The sequence below is a fragment of the Eublepharis macularius genome, chromosome 2 (assembly GCF_028583425.1).
Source record: "Eublepharis macularius isolate TG4126 chromosome 2, MPM_Emac_v1.0, whole genome shotgun sequence".
In the NCBI taxonomy this organism is placed as follows: Eukaryota; Metazoa; Chordata; class Lepidosauria; order Squamata; family Eublepharidae; genus Eublepharis; species Eublepharis macularius.
The window spans coordinates 119,967,186-119,990,348 of record NC_072791.1 but is presented as its reverse complement, the minus strand read 5'-3'; the positions used below and the strand labels follow the sequence as shown (position 1 = coordinate 119,990,348).

At 39.7% G+C, this 23,163-nt stretch overlaps 1 protein-coding gene across 3 annotated transcripts in view; it reads right to left on the bottom strand.

The window, feature by feature from the left end:
* GALNT18 (polypeptide N-acetylgalactosaminyltransferase 18) overlaps window positions 1-23,163 on the bottom strand; it is a 515,166-nt gene that overhangs the window by 102,460 nt on the left and 389,543 nt on the right. For all 3 annotated transcript variants that reach the window (XM_054971155.1, XM_054971154.1, XM_054971156.1), the window contains exon 7: window positions 2,070-2,255. In XM_054971155.1, the coding sequence (XP_054827130.1) occupies window positions 2,070-2,255 (186 nt within the window). The remainder of the gene's footprint in view (window positions 1-2,069; window positions 2,256-23,163) is intronic.

Here is a 23,163-nt window from a genome sequence, read left to right as displayed (position 1 = left end):
TCCGAGTTATGATGTATGAAGTAGCCTCTTATAAATGCTTTGCTTGCATCCCAAACCATTCTTAAATCTGTACCCATGTTCAAATTTAATTCAAAAAATTCTTTCAGCCTTTTTTTTACAGTTGTCAAGAGCAGGTACACCCTCTGGCCCCCATCCTGGGTGCTGCTAACAGCCACTCCGGGTTCTAAGCGGCCTCTTAGAGGGGTGAACCTCACCTGTTTTGCACAAGGACCACCACCACCACCACCCCCGGTCTCTGGGTTCCTAGTCTGGAGGATCTTGCACACAGCAGTCAGACACTAGAGCCACGGGCAAAATAGTTATTTATTAGGTCAAGAGAGGGTTTAGAAAAAACAACAGAGGCCACTCTCGAGACAAGAGCAATGGCAAAGTAAAAATAAACATAGTCTAACCTGGCCTAAAACTATCTAGACAAGTGATTACTAAACCAGCGTGCTCTCCGTGGTTCGGGTTTTTTTTCTCCCACACCCATGCCAGCCTTTTATTTTAGCCAGGAGGAGGAGCCACCTAATCTAAGCACAACACCAGGTGCACTCAATTAGCTGAACTATTTGCTGTTCTAGACAACAGTCTTCTATATTTGCCTCTTTCTGTAGAAAAGATTCATTTAATTGCCAACTAAATGTATTAGATTTGGTTCTGTAACTTATGCTTACGATCTGAAAAGTACTTTGGCAATATCTCCACTTTAACAATTTTGGTTACCAAATTTTTTGATACCCAGACCATACCTATATGTGACAAAGATTTATGTCTCTCCGAATAGAAAATATATTATCTTGAATCTCCATTTGCTCTGTTTACAAACATCCACCAAACCCATATTTTCAATCATATCAAAATAAACCTTTGGTAATTTGCCTTGATTATTTTTTATGTTTTTCTCAGAGCACCTATCTATTTGTGGAGAAACTACCATTCCAATCACCCATCAGCCAACAATTTTCATAGGACAAATCTGCCAATTTTCCCCAAAGATATTTGTAGAACCTCCCCTTTTCCTCATTTGGTGCACAGATTCCCATCATCAAAATTTTACTCCCATTTAATGTCACCTTCACCCCCACAAGTTACAGATATTACAAGTTCTGGTTTTAGATACAATACTACCCCGTTTTTCTTTTTATTATCTGAAAGACAAATCCCCCCCCACACACAAATTTTGTAATCCAAATATTCAACGTCTTTTTTTCTGATATGAGTTTCTTGTAAAAAAAATACCAACTTTCAATTTTTTCAAATAATGAAATATTTTCTGTCATTTTTGAGGAACATTCGTCCCATTTATATCCCATATTATGCATTTGTAATCCATCAGAGTCCATATCTTGTTCTTCCTCATATTTCTGTTCAATGAAGGCTGTTCTGAATCTTCTGAAAACTCTTCTAAATTTTTCTTGAATCTTTCAAAAAAAATCTCTTGCTTTTGGAACCAAATTGTTTGAAAGCAAAAATCACTCCTTTCAACTTGTCCCATCTAAATGAGATTTTCTTCTGTTTCAGTTTTTCAGTTAAAAATACATAGTGTATTTGTTTCCTCAAGATTCTGAGTGACATCTCCTTTAAAATAATAACTTTAACTTCCTGTATTCTCAATTTCTTCTTATAATGTTGTTCTCTGATTTTTTATTTATTTTATTTTTATTTATTTCAAATTTGTATTCCGCCCTCCCCGCGAGCGAGCTCAGGGCGGATAACAACATATTAAAAATACAATTAAAATACAGTTAAAATTCATGTCAATTAAAAACAACACATTTAAAACAGGATGGTGGACAGCCTTCACAGGGAGGGTTTTATATATCCCTTTTTCCCAGGCTGGCGGAGGCCCAGCCTCAGCCATATGCCTGGTGGAACAACTCTGTCTTGCAGGCCTGGCGAAAAGATAGTAGGTCCTGCCAGGCCCTGATTTCAGCAGACAGAGTGTTCCACCAGGTGGGAGCCAGGACCAAAAAGGCTCTGCTCTCAAACCAGAGGTAACAGAGGCCAACTACTCCAAGCAAAGAGCTATCGATTTGTGGCTGTATCAGTGATAAGTCACAACGTACCTCTTGGGGAATATTCCATGCCATATATACATGGCTTTTAAACTCATCCATCCAGACTTCAGCCACTCTTAGTGCATTTCTTCGGACATGAGCAGTTAGGTCTTCTGTATACGGCTTATGGGCTCGTTCGATATGGGCAATCCTAGAGCAAGGTAAAACTTCAACGCTACCGCCACACTGCCATACCTAGAAACAAATAAATAGGCCAATTTAGGTACTTCAACATAGCCAACATTTTCAGTTTATCGGCTTTTAAAAGATACAGGAAATTCTTCTAGATTTATAATCTGCTGCAGCTCTTTATTGATTAACAGTCTGTTCTAAGAACTACTGGACTCTTTTTGATTTTGCTACTACAGACTAACACGGCTAACTCCTCTGCATCTATGTTCTAAGAACGTTAATTTACCATCAATGAGGAGGGGTCACAGGAAGTCAATACAAATACAATGTTCCAGCTTTATTATAAACATCTGCATAAAGAGGTAATAAGGGTAAACAACATATATGTTACCCTGTCTCTCCATGTGAAGCCTAAGCCAGCAAGCTCCTTGAACTACCCCAATCTTAAACTGGAACTACAGTTGTGAATTTATTATTTGTGTGTTGTGTCTAGACAACAAATGTGCATTACTTATTGGCTTCTCTGCATTTCTGGAACTTCCATTTCCTTGGTGACTTGCTAAAATTCAAGTCTAATAGCATTTCACAGCATCTTTGAACCTCTTTCATTATTCATATGAAAGTTTGGATGTTATAAATGTAGCCTAGAGAGTAGGAAAAAAGTCATTTTTAAAGAAAATGTGCATGTAACATTTATGCTACAGACATGAGAAATAAAAATGCTTTTAGAGTCATATACAAAATGTTCTAAATACCTTTCAAGGCTTTTACTTTTGGCTCACTTGTAGCGCTTTGATTTATGCTGGTAAGGAGGCCATGATGATGGCTATGAATCGTGTGGAGTGAACTTGGTGTGTTAGTTGGGTTAGTCTGCAGCATTTGATTAGAGATGGCTTTAATATGGTATATTTTAAACTTTTTGTTACTCATTAAAAGAGATGGTAGTCTAGCCATTAAAGTATGCATTTCCATGTTTCAATTAAAAAGAGAATCATAGATTGTTTATACAAAGTTTGTCTGTGAATCATAACAAATTATACTATACACATCTCTGAATATTTTATTTCCCTTTCATGTTATTAATTTGTTACTTATTTTAAACAGTCAATAAGGGAATGCCAAACAAAAGAAAAGTTTTCACTCACTGGGAGAAGATACTGATAGCGGGGGACCGACAAATCTCTCCAGGGAGAAAATTCCACAGTTCTGGTGCCATGACCAAGAAAGCTCTTTTTTGGGTCTTAGGGACACCTGAACAATGGCACCTGGAGGTGACCGTAATGGTCAGCTCGATTCATATGGGAGTAAGCATTCCTTAAGGTATTCTGGTTTTAAACTCTAGCTGTGTAGGGCTTTAAAAATCAATACCAGTACCACAAATAAATAACAAGAGTTTATATATTTACTGCATTTATACCGTGCCTCTTTCTCCAATGGGGACCTAAAGTAGCTTACGTCATTCTCCCCTCCTCCATTTTATCCACAGAATAACTGTGCGTTCAGTTAGACTGAAAATGTGTGACTGGCTTCAGGTTGAATTTAGGTCTCCCAGTTCCTAATCATACCCAAACAATCAGACAAAAAAGAGAAATCTCATTCATTACCAATTCTGCCTTTTTTACTAGTTGCTTTCTAAGGGGGTGGATTGGCCATTAAGGCCACCAGGGAAAATCTTGGTGGGTGAATAGCCTGGGGGGGGGGGCTTCCCTTGCCAGATCACCCTGCTCCCAAGTGAGGGGCAGCCCTTGCCACATTCAGCGTGGCCCTTATAGCTCTACTACAAGCAAGCTGGCTGTCCCAACTTAATGTGGGACAGATGTGCTGCTGCCACCACAAGCAAACCAACTGCCCTGGCCCCATGAAGGGCAGGTGAGCCACCACAAGCAAGCAAGCCTGGGGCACAGCCCTGCGGCTCACTCACCATGCATGGGGCTGGGGCGGCCAGCTCACTTGTGATAGCAGCAGCTTGTCCACCTCTCACAGGACCAGAGCAACTGGCTCATTCATGGTGAGAAAGTAAACCTTTGCTCCTTTTCCCCTCTGCTGGGGGTACAAGGCTGCAGGTAGGGCCTTTTTCAGGGCTGTTTTAGCTTTTCAGTCCATCCCTGCTTTCTGCACTAACCTTTCAGACTCCACATCTGACTCCAGTGGTACCCAACCTTTTGGATATGGTGACCTACAAGTAAAAATTTACTTGATACAATGACACATACAGGGTTGGCCCAAAGTTTTCTTGTGCCCTAGGCAAAGTATGACCTTGGTGCCAATCTAGTACAATATTCTATTATCTGCAGTAGCCAATCAAATGTTTTTTGAAAAACCAACAAACATTATGTCCTACTATGAACCCAAGGAAATTTGCATTCCATAGTACACAGCCTTTGCATATGAGGGCTACAATCTAGCAGTTGACCACTTTCTTCTTCTCTGTTACTCTCTCTAATCCCCTTTAAGATTCTAAGAAATTTACTCTAGTAACCATCAAGACACATTTTACTTGATTCTTTACCAATCAGCATGTGTCAGGTATTTGTTTCCCAAAAAAATCAGGTCAAAGCATTGCCTCAAATTAAGAACTGGACTTGGTTCTTACAGGAGTCACTTCACACGTGATTTTCCTTCAGGAATATTATTTTACACAGGAAAATGTGTATAACTACAGTTACTAGTTGCTGGAAAGCTTCCATCCTCATTATTATCACATAGGGTGGGAGAAGTGAGAATGTGAAAAGCTGGCATGGAGGAAGAGGGAAGAAAGAGAGCAATGCAAAGGGCAGGGACAGCCATTAGGGAGTTCTGGCCTGTGACCCATTTTCAGAGGCTTCACAACCCACTTTTGGGTCCGGACCCACAAATTGGGAAACACTGTTGTATTCAATATTCCATGTAACAGTCAAGCATAAGAAACAATAATCAGAGCATCAACTTTCAGTCTATTCATATTTACTTCCAGAGAGCCCAAGTTGTAAATCAGACTCTAGCATCTATGAGATCAAGGGGACAAAGAGAACTTGATTCTCGAAAGCTTATGCTACAATAAAATTGGTTAGTCTTAAAGGTGCTACTGGACTCTTTTTGATTTTGCTACCACAGACTAACACGGTTAACTCCTCTGCATCTATGATCAAGGGGACAAACAGAGAACCATAAGTTGCAGTAAATGCCATCGCATTAGTATAACGATGACCCAAACATCATAAAGTGAATGAAATGAGTATACCAGACCCCAATGGGTTTTATCCTTATAACTCCAATAGAAACAAAAACAAGCTCCTTTCTCACATTCTCTCCTGGAAAATCATGCCATCTGGTCTCCCATCTTTACTGTGACGAGAAAGTAGGTTGGCTGAACATTGTGTTCATAAAGCAATCATGAAGACCTCCAGGTTTGTCCATCTACTATTAATATACTGTATCAGGATAACATAACACTCTGTTCAGAGATCCATTTTATGCATTTAGGCATTTGGCAGCTGCTGAGGCTAGAAGAATGTGGCACAAATTCAGGATGTTTACAAGGCCGTTCCTGGGCTGTTGCCTAATTACATCCAGCATATGCTGGGAAGTAAGAAAATGCTTTGCTATTCAAGCTCACAAGATGGTGATTACTCCTTTCTCCCTTAAAACCTGTCATACTTTCAAAATAAAGGCTTGTACACAGTTTTGACTCAAGGACTTTACATCTATATGCAAGCCACTAACACAGAATCACATTTAGTCTAATGGTACGAAGAAGGAGAAGAACTTTCTGCCTATGCTTCTGAAATCTCCACCACCCAAATTTCTCTTTGGATTTTGGAACTGCAAATTACCTAGCTGGAACTGATACATTAAAAATTCTCCATTGTTCTTCTTTGTGTCTGAATAAAACTATACAGCACTGAATTATACATGTGGCATCATTAGTACAGAAGTTATAGCCCAAGAAGAGCTGAGCATATGGTTGCCAAATTCCAGGTAGGGCCTGGATATCTCCCAGAACAGCAATTGATTAGAGGTGGGCACGAACAGCAATACAAACCAAAAAAAAAGCCACGAACACGCCGATCAGCTGTTCGCGAGCAAGCGGTTCGTGAGGCCCTGTTCCCGATGAACATGTGTTCGTTCCAAGCCCTGTTCATGGTGTTCATCAGCCGTTTGTCAAGCCAGACAGTCTGGCACCTTTCAATCAATTCCCTTGGCAACAGTAGGCATGGACTTTCAGAACTCTGTCTGAACTCCTGTTGCCCTGGAAACCACAATCTAAGCACAGGGGCACTTCACCCCCGACTCAGCCGCTTGTCAGGGAAAACCCTGACAAGGGCAGATTGCAGCCTGCTGGGGTTTAAATTTCCCTCTCACCAGGGTGAAATGCCCTTCTCCCTGCTGCTGCACAGAAGCAGGTAGAGGGGCACTTCACCCCAGACTCAGCCGCTTGTCAGCTGACAAAGTCTCCCCCCCTCCCTCCAGCCGGCTGAAAGGAGGGAGACTTTGAAGGGAAGGAGGTTCCCCACGCCGTTTGCAAATGGCATGGGGAACCTTCCCTTCAGAGTCTCCTCTCCCTCCCTCTAGCCGGCTGGAAGGAGGGAGAGGTTTAGAGGGTAGCTTCTATGGCATTATACCCTGCCAACGTCTCTCCTTTTCCTAAATCCTGCCCTCCCTAGGCTCCACCCCCAAATTTCCATCCTAATTGAATAGTCAGGATACTTTTACTGAACTGAGAGTAAAGAACAGGAAACAGAAACCAAGAGAGAGTGTGAAATAAAGGAACAGTATAGGTATTTTATTAGGTTGAGAGGAATTGGGATTGTGAAGTTTGCCCAAACTTTCAATTTCTTCTGTTAATGTGTATCCTGATCCAGGGGTGGGGGGAGTAAACCCAATAATCTGAAGGAACTAAAACCTATGGCAAATTGTGCATGCTTCAATTTTGAAATAATTTTTAAACTGAAATTAAGGAGAAGTTAAATGCAGTACAGAGAAAAAATCCAGGAAGAGAACTAAGGAAAACAACATAAATTATATCAACTCTTGTCTTTTTTTAAGGGAGTGAACATAACTGAGATATGAATTCAACTAGATAAAGGCAGCTCTACTGTGATACATTTTTTTGGTTCTGAGTTTTCACTTGTAACAGATTATAATCTATGAACCCACATATAATGGTGTTCTACACAATTGATTTATTGTAAGTTTGAAGATATGGCGCTCCCTGCCTCAGTGCTTAGAACAAATTCACATGTGCTTTTCAGTTCCTCTCCCAACTATTAGTGTGAAAAGCAGAAAGGGATTTTTAAAATGGGCTAGCATTAGGTGTCTGAATCAATTGATGGCCATTCAGAAAGGTGGATTTATGATGCTATCCCAACACTTGTGCTTTACAATGCAGGTGCAATTTCTGTTTTACACTGTAAACCCAAGGGCAGGGACTGCCTCTGTTTATCACTTTAAAGCACCTAAACTGTTTTGAGGCACTTAATAAATAATAAACATATATAAAATACAATGTTGTTAGATTAAATTACCTCCAGGCTTTTTTGTTTGTTAGTTTATAGCCTGAACTGTCTGCAAGGATCAGGAAAAGTAACAGCGATTTTATCAGAGATAGGTTTCCAGGCCTTAAAGAGCTAAGCAGACGAGATAAAAATCCTGAGATAATATTGCAATAAGAGAAAACACAGGCTTCCCTTCCTTTCCCACAAATCTTTACCTTAAGGAATTCTATTATTAAGTAATTCTATTATTTTCTCTAAAGAGAATTAAAACTAGAAGCAGCTTGCAAATTTCACTCCTGTCCAGTAGAAATTGTTTCCATTTTTTCACTTCTGTTTTGTGAAAAGTTTTTATTTCTTAAAAATTACATTTTCAAACAGAGGATTCTGAATTTTAGCAAAATACATGGACGTCTGAAGGCAAAAACAACCAGTTTTGATTAAGCCACACCTCAATCCAAAGTCCTGTGTAAATCTTAACCTTACTGAAGGGCAAAACAAAATTTGAATAATGGTTGTATCCGGGCAATACAGCCCGGAAAACCCACAACAACCATCGTTCTCCGGCCGTGAAAGCCTTCGACAAAATTTGAATACCTGTACACTTTTAAATGGGTTGAAAACAGAAGGTGACATTTAAGATTTATTCATCACAGTATCTTTGATTTCATTAATTCAGTAATTTGACTTCAAAATGAACTTGCATCTGTTTTACAAAAAACAAAACAAAACACCAGCCTGATTTAACACATGTTTTAATATGGTTTGTAAACAGCAATTACCCCATTTCTGAGTAAACTCCAATTAATCAAACCGGTTGGTCTTCCCTTTCTTGTCTAAACACTGTCAGTCTTTGTTCTGTTTCTGAAGACTTATTAATTACACTGCTTCAAGGAGCATGAATTCACTTAAAATCTTCAATGTTAAGCAGGAGCCGTCAAGAGGAAGGCTGACAGAACAAGCTGGTTGGGCAGGACTGATTCAAAACCCAAATCTAATTACTTGTAAGGGAAAATGTCTCAGCCTCTGTTTCAAATGTGATGTTTAAATGCATCCAACATGCTGAAAAAGAAGAAGTTTCAGTCTGGGATTTTCATCCAGCAAGGGAAACCACTGCCATTTGCTCATTTGTTTTTTAACATGAGGGAGAAATTAAAAATAGTAGCTACTCAAGATTTGCCTCAATTTATACCTTGCATTTCTTCTCTCATAAGGGCTATCAAGGAGGCTAACAAATTAAAACACCCATAATAAAAGCACATTAAAAACCATTAAAAACAACAAAAACACATCATTTTAAAACAATCAAAAACAGAGCTAAATTACATACAGAAGAATCTTCCTGGGGTGAGAATTTTGAGTTTTGGTGCCATGACTGAAAAAGGCTTCTTCCAGGTGGCGGCACCTGAAGCACACCTTCGAAGATTATCATAGTAGTTGGGTAGTTTCATAAGGGGGTAGGTGATCCTTCAGGTAGATTGATCCCAAACCATATAGGGCTTCGAATGTCAGCACCAGCACCCTGAATTGTGATTGGAAGCAGATTGGGAGCCAATGAAGATAGGCCAAGAGTGAGTGATGTGGTCCTTATGATGCATTCCAGTCAACATCCTGGCTGCAGCATTCTGCACCAATTTAAGTTTCCAAATATTTTTCAGGAGCAGCCCCACGTACAGCATGTTACAGTAATCCAATCTAAATGTAACCAGGGCATGCACTATAGTGGCCAGTAGGGGTGTGCAAAATGAAAAAAAAATCTGAAAATACACCCGGAAATTGATGTTTCATTTAGTTAAAGCAGCTTCTGGAACACTGAACCAAATACAGGTAACTAAATTATAACAATACCCTTCCACGGAAAACTTGTGTGCTTCTTTTTGGTTCTTACATTGCAGTGGCATCAACAGCCAGGCAGGCACAGGGCCCACACAGCAGCATCTTGTTTTCCTTAACAGCATTCCCAAGAGGAGAGAGCCCTGACATCTTATTTTCCCCATCACTACCTGGGCAATGGCTTTGTCTCCCTGCCAATCGGGTCCTTGCACGGGGAGACCTCTTCCCGCCTATTAGCACTGGAAATATTTGGAAGGGGGAATGTGCACACTTCAATCATAGGCTGTAATTCTAAAGACACTTCCCTTGGAGTAAGCACTATTGAATAATATGGAACTTACATATGAGTAGATCTGTTGGGGTGCATCTTGGTTTGTTCTGTGGGGTCACTGGGTCACTGGTCTATCTCCCCCACCCCCATCAGGGGTCTTGGACCGTCGGTCACTGTGAGGAAAAGTACTGTTGGGGTGTGTGGTCTGTTCAATCAGTCAATCAAAACTGATAAGGGCCTGAAAAACTTCAATCATAAGCTGTAATTCTAAAGACACTTCTCTAGGAGTAGATCCAGAGGAGTTAGCCGTGTTAGTCTGTAGTAGCAAAATCAAAAAGGGTCCAGTAGCACCTTTAAGACTAACCAATTTTATTGTAGCATAAGCTTTCGAGAATCACGTTCTCTTCGTCAAATGCATGGAGGGCAGAAGGAAACTGGTCAAATATAGAGGAGAAGGGGGGAGGGGGGGGAGGAGAGGAGGAGACTATGAATGGTTATCTCATTATCACAGGTAACTGATTTCCTTTACAGAGGCAGGGTCAGGGGGAGTCCAGTGGCACCTGGAGTGGGCTTTTGAGGACCACAGTCCTCTTTGTCAGATGCATCTGGCGGGGAGGACTGTGGTTATCAAAGGCTTGTGCTGCAGTGGAATTGGATAGTCTAGGTGCTGCTGCTGAACTCTTTTTGAATTTGCTACTACAGACTAACACAGCAAACTCCTTTGAACCTTTACACAAGCAAACTGATCCCCACACCAAAAGGAGCTGTCTGCATCTCCATATCAAAGGAGTTGTTTACATCGCCCCTCTCCTCCTCCCCCTCCCCCCCTCTCCTCCTCTATATTTGACCAGTTTCCTTCTGCCCTCCATGCATCTGACGAAGAGAACGTTTGGTGTAGTGGTTAAGAGCACGGGACTCTAATCTGGAGAGCCGGGTTTGATTCCCCACTCCTCCACGAAGCCAGCTGGGTGACCTTGGATCAGTCACAGCTCTCTCAAAGCTCTCTCAGCCCCACCCACCTCACAGGGTGATTGTTGTGGGGTAATAATAACACTTTGTAAACCGCTCTGAGTGGGCATTAAGTTGTCCTGAAGGGTGGTATATAAATCGAATGTTATTATTATAATGGAAAAAAACTGAAGATTAGATTCCAGCCAGCAATGCCCCATCCAGGAAAAAATGAATAATGACATGTAGTTCTTTCATAAACCCTGGATTCAAAACAAACATTTTTTTTTCAGCGTATACCCCTAGAGGCCAGATTATTTTTGCCCATGAAAGGCTGCAGCTGGCTAATCAGTTGAAGACAGTAAAGGGCACATCTGGCCACAGTTACCACCTGGTTATCCAGCAGTAAGCCTGAATTCAACATCATGCCCAGATGGACCTGCTCCTTCAATAAGAGTGCAACCTCATCCAGAACAGGTGACATCTTAAATCCTGGGTCAGACCTTCTGTTCCCCAGCAGCACTTAAGTCTTGTCAGGATTATGCCTTAGTTTATTAGCCCACATCTGGAAAGCCAGTTTGGTGTAGTGTTTAAGAGCGTGGGACTCTAATCTGGAGAGCCGGGTTTGATTCCCCACTCCTTCACTTGAAGCCAGCTGTGTGACCTTGGGCTAGTCTCTCTGGAGCCTCACCCACCTCACAGGGTGTTTGTTGTTGTGCGGATAATAATGACATACTTTGTAAACCGCTCTGAGTGGGCATTAAGCTGTCCTAAAAGGTGGTATATAAATCAAGTATCATCATCATCATCATCATCATCAACAACTCCCAAAGTGCCTCCAGGCACCAGTTCAGGGTTTCTATAGTCTATAGTCTTCTATAGTATAGTGGAATCAGCTGGAACCATGAGATAGAGTTGAATGTCATCTGCATATTGGTGACAACTCAGGCCATATCTCTGAATGATCTCACCCCATAGTTTCATGTAGATGTTTAAGAGTATAGGGGACAAGAGGGAACCTTAAGGAATCCCACAGTCCAAAGGCCAAGGTGCTGAGAAGCAGTCCCCTAGCACCACCTTCTGGAACCTACCCTCCAAGTATGACTGGAAACACCACAAAATGGTGCCTCCCAATCCCAGCCCCCAAAGGCAATCTAGAATGATATCATGATCAATGGTATTGAAAGCCACTGTGATGTCCAGGGAAATCAACAGAGTTGCACTCCTACTGTCTATCTCCCAGAGCAGGTCATCTGCCAGGGGAACAAGGATGATTCAGTCCCATAATCAGACCTAGAACCAAACTGGAAAGGATCTAAACAATTTGCTTCATCCATGAAAGGTAGAAGTTGTCCACCCACCACCTGTTCAACTGTCATGCTAAAAACTGGAACATTTAGGACTGGCTGATAGTTACTGAGACTTCCTGGATCCAGCGTAGTGTTCTTTAGAAATGGACACACCACAGCCTGCTTCAAGGAGGGGTGCCCACTCCCTCTTTCAAGGAGGCATTAACTATGTCTCAGACCCACTCAGCTATCCCCCCCTACCAGATTTATGCAGCCACTAAGAGTCATACTAACTGGTAGTAGGGCTCAAACTTACAAGGATTCTGTTCACATCAAACTGAATAAACTGAAAAGTATCCAAAACAAGTGGACATGTTGGCCCCCTGGCACCATCTGACCCTGTCACTGCTAATGAACAGTCCAAACTGGAACAGATACGAGAGATTTTAATGCAAAACTGCAGACAAAACAGTCACCACAGGCAACTGAATTCAGCTGCCCATCTGTGCAAATCCAAAGATATATCAGCAATCATCTTGTTAAAGTTTAGCATAATCATATATTTAATATCTCTAGGAATCAATATTCCAAGATAAGCAACGACATCTGGGCAACATTGAAAACATCCATCAGCAAATACTTTTCATAATATATTGTCTCCTGGTGGAATCAACTCTTATTTTGTCCAATTAATTGAATAACCAGCAAATCACCAAAATTATTAATCAAGCTCATTAATACAGATATGGAAGACTGAGTTTCTGATATAAGTAAGATCATTTGCGTATAAAATAATTTTAAATTCTAAAGACTTATGTATAAAGTCATTTATATTATTTTGTCTAATAGCACAAACCAGAGATTCCAAACATAAATCAAAAATAAGAGAAGAGGACAACCTTGTCTAGTACCTGTCTCAAGAGGAAAAGGTGCAGAAAAGATGCCATTAATTCATTTCAAACAGATTCTAATGAATGGATTCTAATGAATGAATTTTAATCCATTTCAAAAATTCATGAGGCAAGCCAAATTTAGTCAAGTTTAGCAAATGTGACACAAATAAATGTCCAACATTTCCAGCATACAGTGAAAGAATAGCAACTTGATCAGATTTCTTTCTATTTTATGCTATCACATCAGCGACCAACCTAAGATTATCAAAACTTTGCCTACACTCTGGTGTACTTGTACCAAAGTTCTAATAACCTTTTGAAGTCTGTTAGCAAGAATGACAGTTAATATCCTAGCATTTACTGTTGCCAAGTAGGCCCCCTCTCCTGCTTTAAGGCCTGCCATGAACTGTGTTAAAGTTTCCTGCGTTGCTGTTTCACTGCTACACCAAGATTGCCCTGCACGTGTGTGTTCTGGTACACATGTCAGTTTCCTGCCTGCGTGTTAATTATCTTGCTGCTGCAATAGACTGTGTAGTTCCCTGACTTCATGTTTGGTTAACTGCACAAAGGACTCTTTTCCTGGGCAACCCTGCCCAGACTTATATCTGGACTTCCCAGTGTGTGTTTGGACTTTATTACAAGTGTGCCCCGTGCCTGCATTGCCATCTGCCACGGACCGTGCCTGTTCCCTGCTTTGGACTGTGTTTTATGTGCTGTTCCCCCTGCCTCCATGAAAGCCTGCCTCATATGGGCCCAAGCCGCTGCTAGCAGCCGGGCGCCTGCCGGGGAAACCTCCAGCGAGCCTGGCTAGGCGCTCCCTGGTCAGTTCCCGCCTGGAGACTCCCGCAGGTCGGTCCCTGAGCTCGCCCCCGCTACCGGGCAGCCTGCTATCCAGCCCCAGCTATGCCCAGCTGGCATCCATGTTCTCAGGCAGCCAGAAGACCCAGGGAAGAAGACTGCTTTGAGAAGCCATTTTGGCGAAGCGGGCACACCACGTCCGCAGCGAGAGTACCTTGCCCCGTTCTGCATATCTTAGGAGCCGCCCCGGAGAAGGAACTAAGTGCCGACCATCCCAAGCACTTAGAGAATGCATCTCAAAGAAACCTCCGCATTCCAGAGCTGATGACATCAGGACAATCCCTGTCCGCTGGAACATCCATTCAGCCCACTCGGATTTCCCCCTCCCTCTTTTGTCCCCTCTTCCTGAGGTGTCACTTATCGCAATCAGATTACCAAAGTGGCCCATCCAAGCTATTCAGTAGCCCATTAGAGCCTTTGTTTTAAACTGTGAGAACCACCAAGTACAGCACCAGCACCAGGGTACGTTTTGGGGTATTTAAGTCAGTCTCTCAGACCACTCGGTGCTTAGGCCATTCCTATCCAGAACCCCTCGCTGTCCGTCTGTGGTCCCAGTGCTGGCATTGGGCCACCTAGCTGTTGTGTCTCTGCTTCGCTTCAGGATTGTGAGTATTCCCCACCATCGTTGGGAACCTGCTAATGCGAAAGTCTCTATATTTCTTACTCTGTGTTTCCTAGTCCTTGTATGCTTTCTTGTGTGCATGTGCAAGTTCAGGCTTACGCCACATTATTAGTAAATACACGTGTTTGAACCTATTTGTAGTCTGCCTCTTTGTCACTAGAGTGTCTGGAATTGGGACCTCCGTAAACATAGGTTAGATCAGTGCTATTTTTAGTTACAGACTGCTAAAGTTAATTTCCCCCATTATAAAAAGCAGTTCTGGTAACATTACATTATCAAAGAAATAGGCTGAAATGTTGTACATTGAGTATGTTCTTTCCCAGGGTTTGGAATCACAGTAATGTATGTAGCCTATAGCAATACTGGCAATAAACTGGATTTAAAAATCTTTTATACCATTCTATAGGCAAAACATCTGGTCCTGGAGATTTGCCAGAGATCACATTAATTATTACTACCTTAATATAATCCATATGCAAAGGTACAACCAGAAGCTGCTGCTGAGTAATATCTAAACATGGAAAATTAAGGTGAGAGAAAAATTATTCCAAGTATTTGTCTACTGGTTCTTTGGCTTTACTATACAATTTAGAATAAAACTTTTGAAACTGTAAATTTATCTCAGTAGAGACAATATATATATTACATCCTTCTCATTCTTAATCATGGAAATAAAAGTCTTATTCTTTTGTTGTCTTAAATGGTGTGTTAATAATTTACCTGTTTTCTCCCCTTTCCCAATATGACTGATGTAAGTAGCATATTCTGCTTTTACTGAAAACATGTTATTCAACTCATATTTAACCTTTTGCAGCTCTTGATAGATATCTTGTGTGGGGAAGTAGCAAACTGACTTAACAAATATTTCAGTGTATTTGAGCTTTCAGAGTATTTTAATATTAACCAAGGAACTGCTTATACTCGTGCTATTAAAAGGGAAGCTTGTGAAGCTTTTATCAGAGGAAGGATTATTGCGTATACATCTCATAAGAAGTTTAGAGGCAAAGAAGAACCATGAAAGTTACCATCTGTGTCATCATTAAGAAGAGCAACATTAAGATGCCATAAACTGGGTGGTCTAGCCCAATCTGGAAACCAAAGGGCTAACAAAATGGGGGCATGAGCAGAAGTAATAGTTACATTTATGTCACAAGTCATAATCTGAGGCATCAAAGCATCTGAAACAAGAAAATAATCTAGTTAAAAACAATTATGATGCAGAGAAGAAACAAAAGTATTATCTCTGTAACATATGCCAAGGATCAATTAAACCTAATTCAGCCATTTAAACTTTAAGTATGTGGGAGGGAAGCCCGATCTCATCAGATCTTGAAAGCTAAACAGGATCAGTACTTGGATGGGAGACCATCAAGGAAGACTTTGCAGAAGAAGGTAATGGCAAACCACTTATGCTTCTCATTTGTCTTAAAAGCCTCAGCAGGGGTCATCATAATTCAGTTGTGACTTGATGGCACTTTACACACATACACAAGCTTTAAGTGTAGATCTTATCAAATAATGTTCTTTACATTGGGGTATACTCTCATCTCAGACTATATCTAGTATTTCATTAAAATCTCTGAAGTAATTCCACTGGCCAACATTGTGCAGATGCAATGGTGGTGGAAAAGTTGTTTCTTGGTTGCTATCATGGAGTACGGGTTAAAATTAGCTTTTGCTTGTGTCTTATTGGATTTGTACTAAGTCTTCCTCCGTTGTCACTATAGCCATCTCCGTTGTCTTTCATCAACCACAGCCCCTCAGTAAACCAAGGAGATAGCTGGGCTCTAACAAGAGAATGTTCCTGGGAGCAAATATGTTAATGGCCCAGGTAATTTCCTCATTCTAGAGGTCAACCAGGGCATCAGCAGAAGCAGCAACCATATTAAAAGCAAAATCTCCCAGAAAACCATAGGGAATCATATGGATCTGGGGGAGGATCATTTTAATAGACTCCCTTGCCTTTGCAGAGTATTGATGTTATTTTTAATTTTTATTTTATTTATGTCATTTCATTTATAGAGTCTGTCACTGAAGGCAAATTAAAAGTGTGAGATTAGGACTTCCGGTTTGGGATTAATGGAGATCTGAAGGAGCCTAGAGATCTGGGCTATCCGAGGCACTGTTTTTTTTGGAAAGTGAGGCTCTTGTACGCCTGCTGCCGACCCAACTTCAGGGAAAAGTTGGGCTTGAACGCTATGCAACCCTGACAGAGTGTGATCTCGGTGAGGGGGGGGGTTCTGAATCAAGGATTCTCCCCACCACCTTGAGATCCCCTCGGAGAAGGGCGAGCTACTATCTCTGCAGTACCTCAGGAGTCATTTAATTGGCTTAAGATGGTCAGAAACCAAGCTTCAGTAACAGCTTTAACCAACTATAAGCAGAGGAAACAGCACAGACAACCCGCAGAATCGTCGCAAGGTAAAGATCATTATTGAACTTTGCAAATTAAAACGGCAGTGAAAAGACCAAGATAAAAATTTCAAAAGGACAGAATTTAATAGAGTAAACGACAAGGAACAATTGTTGAGTAAAAATTTTGGGCGCTGGTGAAGTTTTAAGGACTAAAAAAGTGAAAAGAAATCTTGTTTATACATACTTGCTGTTAGAAGAGAGAGAGCCAGCGTGAGAGAGGAGGTGTGGACTAGGGGAAACATCGCAAGACAGGAAGTAAACAGGCGAGGAGACAACTTGACGCCTAGAGAGGACAGCAAAGGACAGGAAGCAAGAAGACCGACTGGAAGAAGAAAGACCCGGAAGCAAAACAAAGGAAACACTGGAGAGGCTACAAGGATTACAGGAACAGGAAGCACGCCATTTTAAGTGAGGTATGAAGTGAAGCCAGTAACCATAGAGAAGTGGTAGAGAAACCATAGAGAAAAAACACCCGACATTTTGGAAATAAGAGAAACAATTTTTAATTGCCAAATAAGAGACATTTGAATATACTGAAAGAAGAGAAGAACAAAAGAAGTCAAAACGGATTTAAGGAAAAGAGCAGATACGTGGGGAGGCACTAAGCCGAGTCCCACGATGGCCGGAAAAAAAGCAGATAAAAAATGGCAAACCTCAGTAGATGCAGCGATTGAAGGATTAGAAAAAAAAAAGTCATGGAGAATCATAAAGAACTGCTGCAAAAAATGCAGGAAATGCTTGCAAAAGATCTAAAAGATATGAAAGATACTATTAAGGCGGAAATAGTGGGACTGGCAAAAAATATTGATGGAATAAAAAAGGAATTGCAAGCAACTAACAACAAAGTTGAAGAGGTAGAACGAAAGACTAAGGATATAGTAGTGAATATAAAGCAGGAAAATCAAGTGATGCAAGAAAGAATGGCATTGATGGAATGTAAGGCAACGGAGAGGCAACTAAGATTTTGGGGCGTGCAGGAATTGGATACACAAACTGTACAGGAACAAATGACAGAAATTTTGGCAGAATTCCTAGATAAAGAAACAGAGGAAATAAAAGCAAATATGGATCTGGTGTACAGAATTAATTCCGCTTATGCACAACAAAAGAAGACAACAAGAGATATTATTCTGCAGTTAGTAACAAAAAGAATGAAAGAGGAAATTATTAAAAGGCACTTTGAAGATCCCTTAACAGTGGAGGGAAACAGAATCAAGATAATGAAAGAGATGCCAAAAAGGATTCTCCAAGAAAGGAAAAAATATAGAGAGTTGACCCAGAAACTAAGAGAAAAAGGCATTAGATAGGGATGGGAGATACCACAAGGACTAAGTTTCTACTATAAAGCTTTAAGAGTCACTATCAAGACAAGAGAGCAGATGGAAAAGTTTTTTGAGGAAAATGTGGAGGACGTTCCCAGACCATTAAGAATGTAACATAATGGAACACAAACTACTATCATGGAATGTAAATGGACTAAACTCACCCCAAAAGAGAAAAACAATTTTTCATTGGCTAAAAAAACAAAATTGCAATATAATTTGTTTACACGAGACACATATTAAGGATCAAGATATTAAATATTTTAAAAATAAACAATTAGGAAAAGTATATATAACATCGTCCAAGCAAAAGAAAAAAAGAGTAGTGATCTATATTAAAGAGGCTATAGACTCTAAATTAATTTTTCAAGATCAAAATGGAAGGTATGTGGCTGTGGAAATTAATGTAAATGCTAAAAAAAACATTGCTAATAGGTCTTTATGCACCCAATGGTGCAAAAGACCAGTTTTTTCAGAGAAATAATGGAGAAATTGGATCAAGACTCATATGACCAGATGATAATGGCTGAAGACTTCAATGGTGTTGTGGATTTACAAATAGATAGAAATATAAAGGGAGGTAACAAGAAATCTGGAAAGTTACCAAAAATATTTTTTGAATTAGTCCAGCAAGAACAACTTGAGGATGTGTGGAGAAAAGAAAATCCTAAAGGCAAAGATTTTTCATGCTACTCCGCGAGGCATTTATCATTTTCAAGAATAGACATGATTTGGACATCAAAAGAACTAGCTCTATGGACAAAAAAAGTGGAAATTTTGCCAAGGGTCAGACCATAATCCAATACTATGGAAAGTGATAATGGGCCAGAGAAAAGTAAGATGCAGAATAAATGAAGATCTATTACAAAATCAAGAAAATTTGAAGTATTTGAGAGAGGAGACAAAGCAATTTTTCGAATAAATAATAACAATGAAGTTTCAATCCAGATGGTATGGGATACATATAAGGCAGTAATAAGAGGAAATTTAATTTCATTAAATAACAAGGACAAGGAAAGAAAGCAAGAGAAATGGCATGAAATACAGCAGAAATTGTATAAAAAAGAACAGGAACTAAAAAAAAAACCCAGGAAAAAAATCAATAAGACAAGAGATCAAAATACTGCAGAAACAAATAAGAGCCATCAGTAACAAGGAATTAGAATGGAAATTAAAGGTGTTAAAGCAGAAGTCATTTGAAGGAGCAAACAAACCAGGAAAGTACCTAGCCTAGCAACTGAAGAAAAAAAAGGAGAAGAAAATTATTAATAAAATAATAGAAGAAGGAAAAGAATTGAAAGATCAACAAACAATCAAACGTGCCTTTTACAAATATTATGCAAAACTATTCCCAAGGAAGGCAGTAGACTTGCAAAAAATAGATCAATACATTCAAAAAACAGATTTACCAAAGATATCAGAAAATATGAAGCAGAGACTAAATGCTCCAATAACAGAGGAAGAAATTATACAAGCAATAGAAGTAACAAAGATTGGAAAAGCACCAGGACCAGATGGGATCACAGCTAAATTTTATAAAGTAATGCAGGAGGACCTTGTACCGATATTAAAAAATATAATGAATGATATACTTCAAGGAAAAGGACTTCCAAACACATGGAATGAAGCAAGCATTGCTTTGATCCCGAAAGAATCACAAGACTTGTCAGATGTGAAAAACTACAGACCAATTTCACTGATAAACAATGACTATAAAATAATGGCAAGAATATTAGCAGACAGGCTAAAGATATGGCTAATGGATTTTATAGGAGAGGATCAGGCTGGATTCCTACCAAACAGACAATTAAAAGACAACTTGAGAGTGGTTATAAATGCTATTGAATATTTTGACAAACAACCAGATAAAGAAGTTGGCTTTTTCTTTGCAGATGCAGAGAAGGCCTTTGACAATTTGAACTGGGACTTTATGTTCGCATCAATGGAAAAGATGGATTTAGGTAAAGAATTTATAGAAGCAGTGAGAACAATATATAAAGAACAAAGAGCGACAATTTGTGTCAATGACGACCTGACAGAAAAGTTTGAAATAAGGAAAGGTACAAGACAAGGATGTCCACTATCACCATTGCTTTTGTTATGGTCTTAGAAATATTATTAAAGCAGATTAGAGAAGATGACAACATAAAAGGGATAAAAATAAAGGGATCTTCTTATAAGTTAAGAGCTTTTGCAGATGATGTGATGTTTATAGTAGAAGACCCAATACAAACCTTCCCCAGATTACTGGAGAAAAGAATTTGGAAACTTAGCAGGATTTTTTATAAATAAAAATAAATCAAAAATAATAACTAAGAACATGACCAAGAAGAAGCAACAGGAATTGTGGGAACTTACAAACTCTGAAGTGGTACACAAGACTAAATATTTGGGAATAGAGCTGACAGCTAAAAACATTGATTTATTTAAGAATAATTATGAAAAGCTCTGGTCACAAATTGAAAGAGACATGATAAAATGGAATAAATTAAACTTATCGTGGTTTGGTCGGATCGCCACAGTTAAAATGAATGTGCTGCCCAGTATTATGTTCCTAATGCAAACAATACCAATAATTAAAGACAGAAGCAATTGGAAAAATGGCAGAAGAAAATATCGGAGTTTGTGTGGGCAGGAAAGAAACCCAGAGTAAAGATGAAAGTACTTTGTGATGTGAAGGAAAGAGGTGGAATGCAGTTACCTGATCTTCGTCTTTACCATGAAGCGATATGCCTAGTCTGGTTAAAAGAATGAGTGTCTTTAACCAATCATAATTTGTTAACCTTGGAAGGCTACAATAAGCTTTTTGGATGGCAAGCATGTATGTGGTACAATAAGTATAAAATGGATGCAATGTTCCAGCACCACTATTTGAGAAGGAATCTATTGTTGACTTGGCTAAAGTACAGAAAATATATTGACCAGAAGAAACCACTGTGGATTATACCAGCTGAGGTGATCAACCCAAATTTAGAGTATAAGGGGAAAGAATGGCTTACCCTCAAGGACTTAAAAGAAGTAGCAGATAAGCTGAAGCTCAAACCAAATGAGGAGATGCCTTTTAAGTATGGTTGGTTACAATACAGACAGATAAAAGATCTATTTGACTCCGACCAAAGGAAAACAGGTTTTAGAATTAAAAGCTCAGAATTTGAAGAACTCTTGTTGGGAGATAATACTAAAGCGATTTCAAAAATGTATAAATTGTTATTGAAGTGGTACACAGAAGATGAAACAGTCAAGGTACAGATGGTAAAATGGGCAATAAATTGTAATAATGAAATAACAATGGAAGCGTGGGAACAATTGTGGAAAAATACGTTAAAATATCAACATGTACCAGTATAAGAGAAAATGGCTATAAAATGCTATATAGAAGGTATTTAACTCCGAAAAAATTAGCCATAGCCAATAAACAGCTATCTAATAAGTGTTGGAAATGTAAGGAGCATGTAGGCTCTCTATTTCATATGTGGTGGACTTGCCGTAAGGCTAGAGACTTTTGGTCTAAAATTTGTGTTGAGATGTCTTTGATACTTCAGTATAATGTTGTTAAAAATTCAGAAATGTTGTTATCATCTTTGCATTTAGAAGATGTTAATAGAAATGATAAGACATTGTTATATTATATGATAACAGCAGCAAGAATGTTATATGCTCATTACTGGAAGAAAGAAGAAATACCTGAAATTGAAGAATGGACAAGGAAATTGTTGTACATGGCTGAAATGGACAAGTTAACAAGAAATTTGGAAGATCAAGATCCGAATATGTTTTTGGAAGATTGGAAAAAGCTAAAAAAATATATGGAAAAGAGATGGGATGTTAAGAGACAATTATGGTCTTTCAAAGGGTTCTAAAGATATTAAGTAAGATAAGATTTAGTTAAGATCTTTACCAATAACGAGATAAGAACAACTATAGTATAGAAATAATGTGATAATAATAATGGGGGGTTGGAGTGCTGTTGGAAGTCAATATGGAAAAGGGGGAGGGCAGGGGGTGGGGAATATATCTGTGGGAAATAAAATGAACTGTACATGTGTTTTAATCTGATTGTATTGAACCATCCAATAAAAAAATATTTTACAAAATAAAAGTGTGAGATTAGTACAGTCAATTTCAAGGACATTTCCATAAACTATGCCATAGGGTAAATAAACACAATTTCAGAAAGATATAGCATTAGTAAGAATCCAATGCACAGTTGAAGAAATGCTGAAACTGAACATAAGCAATTCTAGGGCTGACATTAGACCACATGAAGCACAAGTAGCTCATAGGAGCACATACAACAAGTAGTATGTAAAGCAACGTAGTGGTGAAGTCTATGGTCCTTAACTCATTAGTGAAGCATCTGAGACCCCCTCCCTACAATACAAAAGCCTATTTGAATAATTCAGTTTTGCATTGTTTATGAAAAGCTAGGAGAGTGGGGGCTCTCTTGACCATCTCAAGCAGGCCACTCCACAGTGTAGTGGCCACAACAGAGAAAGCCCATGTATGGGCTGCTGTTGATGGCATCTGCAGGAGATTCTGTTCAGATGAGCGAAACTGCCATGGAGGAACATAGGGAAGGAGGCAGTCCCATAGGTATGCTGGGACAAGAGGAACATAGGGAAGGAGGCAGTCCCATAGGTATGCTGGGACAAGGCCATGAAGAGCTTTGTATGTGATAACCAATACCTTGAGCTGAGCACGGTAGCTGATAGGTAGCCAATGGAGTGACTACAGAATGGGGGTGATGTTCATGCTCCTCCTCGCTCCTGATAGCAGTCGTGCTGCAGCATTTTGCATCAATTGGAGTCTCCTAGTTAATTTGGATGGGAGATCTATGTATAGTGCATTACAATAGTCAAGTCTTGATGTTACCATAGCATGGATCCAGGTGGCCAGGTCAGCCATGTCAATGTAAGAAGCCATCTTCCAGGCTACAATGAGATTGTAAAAGGCATTTTTTTTTGCAGCTGCCTTAACTTATTGTTCTAGTAGTAGCACTAGATACAGTATAACCCCTAGGCTCTTAACCACGTCTGCAAGGGTCAGATG